The sequence below is a fragment of the Ostrea edulis genome, chromosome 8 (genome assembly GCF_947568905.1).
Source record: "Ostrea edulis chromosome 8, xbOstEdul1.1, whole genome shotgun sequence".
Lineage (NCBI taxonomy): Eukaryota > Metazoa > Mollusca > Bivalvia > Ostreida > Ostreidae > Ostrea > Ostrea edulis.
The window spans coordinates 46,778,026-46,789,989 of record NC_079171.1 but is presented as its reverse complement, the minus strand read 5'-3'; the positions used below and the strand labels follow the sequence as shown (position 1 = coordinate 46,789,989).

The window sequence follows — 11,964 nt, the reverse complement described above, 5'->3', positions numbered from 1 at the left end:
TTAATGAGGGGATTTCGAGTTCCAACTTCATTTTTTCAATTCTTTGTAATAGGGGTAATTCATATTGATATAAATTTCCGTTGGTTTTTCTACGGTAGATAATTTAATTTAGCATAATTTATGTTTGTCTTAGTAGGGTAGTTATGATTTGTTTATTCGTTTGTATGTTTCATTGAGAGCATCAATGATACATGTAACTCAAGTCTATGTGACATTTTATAACAATGATCCCTTCACCTCATATTTGAATTTGATAATGTACACATTACGCAACTCGACGAGTTAGATAAATATACCAGGTGCTGTTTAATGCAAAAGGAAAACAATCGGTCAACGATGTAAGATAACTGCGTTATGTTAGCATTAAATTGACGCATGTTAATTTTTTTTCTTTTTTCTTAAATATATTCATACAAATCCCCCAAAATCCACTTCATTTGATTCCAACACCATCTGAATTCCACTCATTTATCAGGGCTTGTATATACATGAATTTTTGTAATATATTTGACGGTATTTTGTAATTTAGAATGTTTCTTGTGCTGTACTTTTACCAGAAATGTCTTTTAAAAATCTACTAATTACAGGGAGAATAGTCACAAGATGAACTTTTTACGCATCGAAAATATATATTTATTTCGAAACAAGTTAGTAACCGCTTAACATTAAGCGAACAACAACACGAATAAAAACAATGCATTAAGTGAACTAGAATTAGAATCCAAAGACAGTTTCCACAATTCCTAAAAATAACATCTTTAACAACACGAATAAAACTCTTTTTTCATTATATTCAATATACGACCCCGGTAGTTTTCGAATGTATGCACTAAACGATTTTGACGATAAAAGGAAAACCTGATACACGCAAAAGACGATACACGATATACCTAATATACGCAAAACACGATATACCTGGTATACGCAAACACGATACACGATATACCTGATAACATAGGATAAACTCACGATACCTGTTTGTGTATGTTTACCTTGACTACAGCGAGGACCTTGATATCCCGGTATACACCCCAGACATTGACTCGTAATGACGTCACACCTTTTCTCTTGACATCCGTCAGGACAGGGTTGATTGCAATTAACTCCATAATATCTTGGGTCAGGGCATCCTGTATTAAGAGAGAGACATTCAGTCATTGAATTATCTATTTCACACGATCAATAATTGGCATTCAGTCATTGAATTATCTATTTCACACGATCAAATAATTGGCATTGAGAAGACAATTCAGGAGGCTACTTTAAACTCACCATTAACTTCCACTTCACACAGTTCATTAAATGCATATTGTGAGTAGTAACTAGGATAGTTAACACCCGGCTTCCGTTCGTTGTAGTATATGACATATCGTCCATGAACAGAACAGCTTATTGTCTGGTTCTCTATTGGTGTACCGTCCACAGTCTGTATCTCATGGAAACAAAGATGGCCGTCATCCTTTGACGTGGTGTTGGATACGTAGAGGTAAAATCCAGCAAAACGCGTAGTGTATACACTAGGAACTGAAAGTACATAAGATGAAATCGGTTCTTACATAACTGATGCACATATTTGTATGAAATACACGATTCGCCAACTGCACGATGTTTTCGCCAACGTAAGATAAAATAATTCTACAAATAAATACAAAATGATTATATTTACATAAAAATGTTAGTGTGTATTCCAGTAGTTGTATTGTGGGATTTTTCTGAAATTTCTAAAATTTCAAGGAATAATCATAACAAAATTAGTATTTGCCTTCGCCCTTATATTTGCAATGATATTTGATCATTTCAGAACTCCCACAAGGAACACAATATAGAGAGCTGGCAAACACGGATCCCTGGGTATATCAGAGATCGGGTCAGATGCCTACGATCAGTAGGGATCCCCTGTAGACCAGTCACACATTCCGTGAGCCCCATATATGGATCAGGAAAACCGAGTACCGCATAGGCAAAACAAGTGTACCACGAACGGCCTAACAATCGGTATGGAACACGTCAGACAGCATTTGACCTAACGATTGGTTTTATTGTCAACTGAGGTAATAATAACGACCATAGAATTTGCAAAAATACTGATTTTAAACGAAAATGTTAAAATTCCTTTAACATAATTTTTGTTTTCAGTAGCCTGTCTCGATTTTATAATTGATCATGCGCAGAACAAGCCCTTGTGTATCGAATCAGTTGAGAGATATCAACATCATATGTAAGTAATGTTCTAATATTGCTACACAAGTATGAGAAGTTGGCGATGGTGAAGCAGAAATCATCCCAATTGTCATAAAAATAAATTGTTAGTTTACCGTTAATATTTATTTTCAATGAAATATCTAAGTATGAAGCAAATACGGGGGACTTTTATCTGTAGTTCACATAGATATATCAAATCGAAATATGAGTGAAAACATGATCTTTAAAAAGTACAACGTCGTCAATATATCAAAATATGTAGTTGACGGCAACACTAAAATATGCTTTCCTTTCATATAGAAGGTTTTGATTCTTGTAAGAATATAACAAAAATCAATATATGCACCCAGAGGTACATGGTCTGAGTTGCATGATGTCTCCCTAACCTGCAATCCAACAATATAACTAAGTTTCATTTCATTCAGTTTTAAAGTTTTCGAGTTACTGTCTAGAAACCATCATTGTCTGAAGTTTTCAATCTATTTTCGGTCACTGTGACTTTGACCTTTGACCTTTTTTCTCCAAAATCAATAGGGGTTTTCCTTACCTATTACTTAACAAGACATCAAAGTTTCATTTGATTAGATTGTACGAATTTGGCTCCACTTGTTTGGCACGCTGTTTTTGGCTATATTTAGATCTAAAACTTCATAGTTATTTCGGATTTCAAACATTTCGGTTGAGCATCACTGAAGAGACATTAATTGTCGAAATGCGCATCTGGTGCATCAAAATTGGTACCGTATAAGTTTTACATTGTAAACTTTTTGAGTTATCGTCCGGAAACCAATTATTGACGCCAAACCGCCCGCATCACCAAACCAACAGCCGAGTTCAACTTCGTTGCAACTCGGCTAAAACAGGTCAGGTAATAAAGGAGTAAAATGCGTGTCCATGACAATTCAAATAGTCTGTTGGAAGATTGTGTTGATTGTATCATACTTAACGTCTCTCTCAAGAACTTTCCACTCATATGGAGACCGATGAAGGGCTTCAAATTTGGAAATTTGCTTGACACCCACGGACATTGAGCATGTATGATGTATGATAATGTTAAAAAATGTGTAGACTACGACCAATTTTTGAGTGACGATTTCTATACTGACACAGGTTTAGTGCAAGGTGAAACTTTGTCACCCATTTTCTTTTCTTTATGTGTTGATGATTTTGAGCTGAACTTTATTAAAGAACATTGTCCAAATATTGATATTCAAATAATAGATTTATTCTTTTGAATGTATGCAGATGACATAGTTATCATATCCGAAATTCCGGAGGTTTTACAAAAAATGTTAGCCGCTCTGAATAAATATACTAATGAGTGGAAACTAAATATTAATGTACAAACAAACAAAAACCAACAACTAAAATTGCTCTTTTTAGGAATGCAGGAGAACTTAGAGAAGATGAGACATGGTCTCAGAATAATTCATGTTTAAATTTTGTCAATGAATTTAATTACCTTGGCATACTGTTTGATTATAATGGTAAATTCCTCAAAACACAGACCGCTGCGGTGGCCGAGGGGTTAGAGCGTTCATCCTGCATACGGAAGGCCCGGGGTTCGAATCCCGACCGCGACAAACCTAAGTCGTTAAAACAGGTAGTGACAGTTCCATCGCCAAATGCTCGGCATCATAAATGCCACGAGTCATGGGAGATGACTTTAAAAACGGAGTGTAGTTGTAACACGCTAAAGAACCCTCACTACTCAATGGCCGTAGCCGTCGAGCATAGCCCTGAATTTGAAGCCCTTCACCGGTTTTGGTGACGTCTCCATATGGTTAAAAATTCTCGAGTGATACGTTAAGTAAGATGCTATCAATCAATCAAAACACAGACACATAAGGGAAAAAAGCGTGTTTTTTTAAATATCAATAATTTGAAGGGGAAAAAAAAACATTCGTTTAATAGAGAAACACAATGTTACATTTTTTATACCTATGTCAATACTGCTTTCCTATACGGTTCAGAAATATGTAATACTTACTAGTTAATTGAACAACGTGTGATTAATATTTACAAATAAACAATTTTTGAAGAGACTTCAAATTTACCAACAATTTTTTTTTTCTATCAGCATTTGATTGATAACTTTTGTTTATAGTTCTACTTGACAAAACCCATTGAGTTTGTGCACAGATCTTTTATTACTCGCTTTAGAACTTCATCTCATTACCTGAATGTTGAAGTTGAAATACATAATGATATAGTCAGAGTACGAGAGTTATGTACTGTTGATGGGCTAAATGATGTAGAGTTACACTTTATTTTAGAATGCCCTTTATATTATGACCTGATAAAAATATGTTAAGAAATCCTATTATACAAAACTCAGTGTTTTCAAACTGATCAAACTACCCAGTATTAAAAATACTAAATAACTCATTCATTTTGATTTTTTTTTTCACAGTATTCTATTAAGATAAGAAACTTTCATATTGTGTAATACCATTTGTTTAATATAAATTGTACATCGTTGTAACATTGTTGTTTACTCACACTCCACAATGTTTGTTTGTATAATTGAATTCATGTATATAATATCCAATGAGCCTGTGACTCACGGAAATAAAGAATCAGGTGGTCATTTTACTAAACGATCGTATATCGTAAACGCAGAATTAAATGTGAACATAGCAGGTACAACCATTTCACTAAAAGTAACGATTTGCTATTTACGATCAGTATTGATCGTAACCCTACGAATAGTCTAGAGTTATCGTAAGTGCTCCTACATGCACGTAAATGAGTAATATGATTGCCATACTGGTCCTGCCTGAGATCATTTTGTGGCAGTATTTACCTGACTGGGTTTGTTTGTACTATGCAGGAAGAAAACAATCACAATGACTTGAGAAGACAATGGCTTTGTTTTTTGCACAAAAATATTGTACAGCCCGAACCCGAGTCTTGAATCATATTAGAGTTGCCCTTCTTTGTTACGCACAACCACAGAAATGCCAGTCTCACAGGGGTCAAGCACGTTTTGGGCCCGGGTTCCGTGATACCACATATATAATAAACTCATTGTATCACAGAGTTCGGGTCCAAAACGGGCCTACCCCCTATAACCAGTCTGCTGAAGTAAATGTAAAGGCAATGAATTCATATTTTTAAAAGTGAGGAGGGGGGTGTAGTCCATACATCAAACTTTGCATGTAACGATAACAAGAACAGTTGTTAGAGAAGTAACGTGGAGATAGGGGGGGGGGGGGTATTGCTACATGTGCCTGCATCACCGTTAGTGTATATGTATATATATTGACCATTAGAGAGAATTCAAGTAATTCTCATAGACATGTTCAGAAATTAAGTTTCTTTAGAAACAGTTCATTTAAATCCGAGACGTTGCGATTCGATGTACTCAGCTATTTTCTTTCTCGTCGGACCAATGCCTTTGATACAGCAAACTACATAATACATGCACATTCGAATGATAAACATTACACATTTTAAGGAAAATATAATAACATGATTTGGTAATGGGAGAGGGGTTAAAATCCCAATTTTGCAAGTGGAACGTTTCTGGTACTTACAAACTAGATTTATATGTATACACAGAAACGGGATGGGTCATTATCGGATCCTTGGGGTTCCGACCCCTTGTTATAAAGTGCAATCTCGTATTTCTTCCAAAGAAATTGTTACACGAAAGTCACTAAAATTACCCTATCTTTTCTTTACGTTACACTAGAGATCGGGCTCAAAATTTCCATTATTTTTGTTGACAACTTGCATGGTTTACTGAAGACGATAAGGATATGTTTAAAACCACGAAAAATAATAATCTTTCCATGGTAGGATTAATTTTAAATCTACCTCCATAGAGAACAGAGTTATAAATTGTCAGACGTAAATCGCATTCGTAAGTGTTACGACTACGATAGGTTTCGTGAAACGCTCGTATACGTGCGAGTCAAATGATCTTAATTGTAATCGTACGTTTACGATCTACGATAGGTTAGTGAAACGGTCGCCTGATTCAGAAGTCAATGTGATGGATGGCTATGGGTTAGAGTTACCGTACTTATACTGAATTTCCAAACGTCCCAAAAAGCTTTACCAAGAAACAATACATTCCTAGACCGAGTAAATGTTTCGCTAAGTACCTAACTTTACTATTCACGGAAATATTAACAGCTGTGAAGGAGAAACGTATTGTTCCACAACATATATCAAACATGGTGTAAATCAAATGTGAAATTTAAACAAAAATCTAAAGAACTTGGAACAAATTTGAAATCGCAAAGCTTTCCTCAAATCAACAAAATCAAAACGATAAATTAAAGACTAGACTTTTAGACATTATAGATAGTTGAATTTTCGACAAAAATAGATAAATGAAATATCCATATTTGTGTTAAACACCCCACTGATTCCACAAATAAGTACGCTGAAATTGAAATAAAAAATATGCTGGAGTTCCTCGTTGATGGTGTTCTCGTAGTGTTTAGTGATCAGTTCTTCCAACAGACACCGCCGCACGTTTGCCCCACATGCGGAAGGCCGGGGTTCAAATCCCGGTCTCGACAGACCTAAGTCCTTAAAATAGGTAGTGATAGTTACATCACCAAACGCTCGGCATAAGGTATCGATCTCCCGGGTCTTCGGTCATGACTTTAACATCTGATCGCCCGTGTTACAGTAGGTTTGACACGATATTGAAAGAACCACCACTGCTCATTGGCCGTAAGCGCCGAGCATAGGCCAAAATTCGAAGCCCTTCACTGGTCCTGATGACTTCTCCATATCCGTTTAAAAGTTTCGATAGAGACATCAAGCAAAATACAATCAATAAATCACCTGTTAAACTAAAATAGCTGCACATGATACATGTAAAAATCTTATGGTAGTAAATTCAAAATACCGCGTTCACAATGTGTACAGAGGAAATTACGATCTGGCTATAAAATATATTCGAGTCAGGATGGGATTTGGACACGTAAAACCAAAGGGGGGTGAGGGGGTGCCCATCCATCTTGTTTGTCAGTCAACCTTCAATTTGACTCCCTCCCCCTTTTTGCTGCATGTCTTCATGGGGTTAGAAATATTGCAGATGATAACTATCTCCATTTTTCTTATTGTCATCACAGAATGTACTCGGAAATTATCAATAAGTAGTCAGTATTTTTTCAACCGATTCGGAACAAATAGGATCTAGACAGTGCATTTTAGAGAAACTTCGTTCCAGGAATACTTACTATTTAAAACATTGAAACCAGTATTTAAATATGTAGTCTGCAATCAAAGTTAAACTGCATTTCTGTGATTTGTACCCATTTTTTTTTCAGCCATGATCATGTCATTTCACTGTATTAGTTTGAGTTCAATAATTTACCCAGATCTTAGAACCAATAATTTCCAACTTATAATTAAGTATGTGGCATATAAAACCATCAACACGTACTCGGACGATTATTCGCCCTGTAGTACATGTGAATGTGACTTTCGTTAAGCATATTTAACAAATCTATTTTGCCATTTTAGGGGCTTTTCAACCTCCATTTTTTTAAGATATGCAAAGCCGTCACGACCTTTCTTGTACAATTTTTAATTAGCACTTATATTACCAATGTATACGTATGATTACCTTTAAAACAAATAATCCATGTAGTTTAGGATAGCGTTGCACAATAAACTGGCACCCGATGTGAACCTTAACATGCTACACGTTTAACCCCTTCTCTACCGTACCGATCAATTTGACCGGTGGCGCGTAAAAACGGGACAGCGCAAAAGGAGTGCCTCTAAATCTTTCAAATTACGGTCATAAGATATACGATCTATATATGATATTTTTGGAAATTTTCTCTATTTTTTAACTATGTAAAAATCAGTTAAGTAAATAAAGCTATTAAATTAATAAAAGCATTTAAAGCGAAAGATGGCTTCGTCTAAATATGACGAAACCCTTTGTTGCAAGGCCATTTTCCCCCTCGGTACGATTTTTTAAATCTCCCGTATGAATGCACTATTTTTTATATTTTTGAAAAGTATATATTCCCTGCTTTCAGAACATATAAAAATTATTTCTAATGCCTGGCAAAGTTATAAGAAAATAGCTATTTTTTGCACATGTACGCTTTCTTACAATTTTATTTCTCAATGTTTAAACAGATCGGCGTTTTACCAATATTCATATATGGAAATAGGGAAAAGTAAATACAGCCTGTAAAAGTACAGGAAATTTACTTTTTGATGGGCCCTTATTCGTGTTGTAATTCTTGTTAGTTTTTATATTACGATAAAATGAAATTGGGACATGCTGCGCGGTTGTCTTTAAAATTAGCGATAAAACGTCGGTGCTGAAAGCGATCGACGCGCATCACACAATAAAGTAGTGAAAACTATTTGTATTGTCCTCTGTTGGTAATATGAACACTTTTTGATACACTAAAACAATATACATATATGTATGAAATAATCAGCCAAGTATTCTCTGCTTTAAAAAAAACAAGAAGTATAAAAACCATTATTGGTAAATAACAGTTACACCACCTACTTGTATTGTAACTTCATAAAACACCTAATGAGAATGTTACATCGGTAGAGTGAATTAAAACAAATACTTCAAATTCAGATATAAACGTTATGTAATATTTATTCGGTATAGAAATAATTTTTTCTGCCAAACAAAGAAAACAAAAAGACCAGTTTGCATATTGTATATATAATACTTTTTCCCCCGTGATCCGGATCGCGGCCGCGGGGTTCTCTGAAAGTGTCCACGGGCAACACACGTGATTCCGTTTCAACGAAAACAACAACACAACAAACGTTTGTATTGTATTTTACATCTTGAAAACGACCTGATGTCAGATGAAGAAGTCTGAAGATACCTTGGATATCCTGTTGCAGGATGACCCAAACGATCATACATTCAGTATAAACATGTAAGTTGATGTAGCCACATAGGCCGACTAGAAGAAAAAAACGTTCGCGGTTATGTCATGTTATGAAAAATGCACGATTAATATATTAACCGCGATTTGATGCCATAATTTGTCGTTTCATGAAAGAAAATATTTATATTTTATGATATCTAAAACCAAGTGTATAACACCCAATTGTTTATTAAGAGCTGAACATATCTGACACCAATTAATCTGTCCTGGCCCGGCATTAATCAGTCTGACCCCCCCCCTTTTTTTGGTATCTCCTCACCTGACGCGCGAGTGTAAGAAGAGGGTGGATTTAGTGTACGATGACAAAAGGGTGGGAAGGTTTTAATCAGACTGGGCATTCATGACCATTGGTGCGGAGGCTATTTTCCAAGATTTTTTTTTTGTTTATAAAAAAAATTATCTTTATATGAAAAGAAAGCACAATCTGTTAGGAAAGCATATATTGCATTATTGTATTATCGTAATAATAGAATTTATTACCGTAATTTGAGATTTTTCTTCATATTGTAACAGAAATAAAAACAAAATGTGTGTTTGGGACAAAAGGTGTGTGCGTGGGGGGAGGGGGGTTAACATCAATCAAAATCTGGTTATGACAGGCCATTGAAAAAGCATTTAATTATATTATCCATACATGCTGGTGTGCTATGAGCTGATGGGCATGTGCCCACTTCTTGCTTAGATTTTCTCTAATTTCGACTAAAATCACACCCCATCAGAGTACCATGCCAGGGGATTTAGACACTGTGTACAATGAAGAACCAATTCAATTCTACTTTAAATCTGGGGCCATTCAATTTCCCTCAGAGGCACAATATTTTCGCTGGACACTGTATATTTTAACCTGAATTTCTTCAGTATTTGCTCCCATGTATATGTTGGGCATAATGCTAACACCTCCCTGATGTATAGTGGGGTTTTTTTTCAATACGCACTCTGCTACACTCACAAAGTATAATGAAATATTCCATTCATTTGATTTCTAGCATATGTATATAAAACTTATACGGTACCAATTTTGATGCACCAGATGCGCATTTCGACAAATAATGTCTCTTCAGTGATGCTCAACCGAAATGTTTGAAATCCGAAATAACTATGTATGTAATCCCTTACCAAATAGCACTTCAAATATAGGACATATCTATCTTTAAATAAATATGATCAGTACTTTCGTGCGAAACTGTCCCTTACTATCATGAAGCTTATATTCTGCTTTAAAACACAAACCAATAATTCTTAATTGTATTTTTTTCATCTTTAAAAAGGTTATTGACATCCCAATATTTAGTGGGAAGCTTCCGGGTATCTTCCACTAGTGACAGTCTACTGGCAAATCCAGACATGCATTGGAAGCATGTTGATGTGGAGGACACAGGGACACCTGATCCAAGAACTGTGGCATTTCATTCGGAGTGACAACCTGGCATGCAGTTGGTATGACTCTTTGAGGTTGAATATAGGGTTAAATCCGTATACATTTAGTTAACATTCAAATGAATCCAGATAATACATTCACAAATGGAATCATGGCATTATGGTACACTGATATGCGTGTACCATTTTACTGTTTATTGTTGCATTACTAGATATAACATGCATACAAAAGGAGACAAAACACGGGAAATCATTATTCTGTTTCTAATTATAAGGTAATCTAAGTGTTTTAAATGCTGACAAATAAGGTATGATGGCCAATACTGATTTTATTTGCATTTTTATTTTCAGATATGGGACCTGCTTATTCAGAGAATTGCAGATTTTATGAAGTTTTTTTTTTTTGACAGAAGATTTGGTTTTCTCCATCTGTGTTGCCACTAACCATTGTGCTGTGATGGTCATAGCTAGGGGGAAGGATTGTCATATGCTTCCCAAGGAAGTACGAAGCCTCTCACTGAAGAGGAACTGTACAGGTATTACTAGTTTTAAAGTACCGATATTGTGACAGTGATTTCCAGTTTAAAACGAATAATAAAATGCATTTTATAAGATTACCTTTATCAACATTAATCTGGCTGTGCATCTAACACATTTATTAAATGTGTATTACAATTACCCCATATAAAATTTTACAAGTAATTAAACGCATAATTTTCAGACGGCCTTGATTATAGAAAACATTTACAGAGCCAACTGAGTATTCAAAAGCTCTGAGAATACATCAGTATATTAGGGCTAAGTATAAACAATCTTTCTTTTTTTCTTCAGATTTTTGGGCATTATCTTATACATGTCTGCTGAGAAGTTCCAGTTGATAGACAGATATTGGTCAACGCATGCCCCTATCAGAACAACCTAGTATCAAAAATTATGTCTCGAAATATGTTTTAAGAGGTTGAATATAAGAAGAACAATTTTTATTAAATATAATGCAAGTACATTTAAATTTAGTGATTGAAAGTAAGTACTTGAACATTCGTATACATGAACAATGACCTTGGGGAGGAAAAACGGGCGTTATTTTCGCATAGCATTTGATATCATAATGGTGTTGTTGCTTAGCAACCAAATATATTTGAATATTTAAAAAATTATTTTTTTAGATTTTAACAGGAAATATCTTTCTTTTAATGTTGCAATATTTATACTATTTAGTGGGACACAATGGCAAAACGTCATATTATTAGAAAATGATGAATATGTATATGAAGTACGAAATTTTCATTTTATGACCTTTGACCTTAATTCTCTTCATGATAGTTTTTGTTAAAAACCTTTTAAAATGATTAAAATCTAGTCACAGATTATATTTTTAAAATAATGTGACATTTACTAATCATCATGCAATGTAATTATGTTTGAATTGTGTCGAATGGATGTAGAAAGGCAAATTATGGTCAAAATTGAACCATGA

At 34.8% G+C, this 11,964-nt stretch overlaps 1 protein-coding gene and 1 long non-coding RNA gene across 3 annotated transcripts in view; one reads left to right on the top strand and one right to left on the bottom strand.

Annotated features, from left to right (window-relative positions):
* Window positions 1–383: 383 nt before the first annotated feature.
* The window catches only part of LOC130049109 (uncharacterized), a 253,249-nt gene continuing 241,668 nt past the window's right edge, over window positions 384–11,964 (bottom strand). Inside the window, exons 3-4 of one of the 2 annotated variants that reach the window (XM_056146315.1) lie at window positions 1,273–1,524; window positions 384–1,130 (exon numbers count right to left, since the gene is read on the bottom strand). In XM_056146315.1, the coding sequence (XP_056002290.1) occupies window positions 715–1,130; window positions 1,273–1,524 (668 nt within the window). In that variant the 3' untranslated portion in view covers window positions 384–714. The remainder of the gene's footprint in view (window positions 1,131–1,272; window positions 1,525–11,964) is intronic. The other variant, XM_056146316.1, reaches the window with a different exon arrangement.
* On the top strand, window positions 10,095–11,931 carry LOC130049128 (uncharacterized). Its single transcript, XR_008797637.1, has 3 exons — window positions 10,095–10,547; window positions 10,898–11,023; window positions 11,319–11,931. It is a non-coding gene; the product is annotated as an uncharacterized LOC130049128 (long non-coding RNA).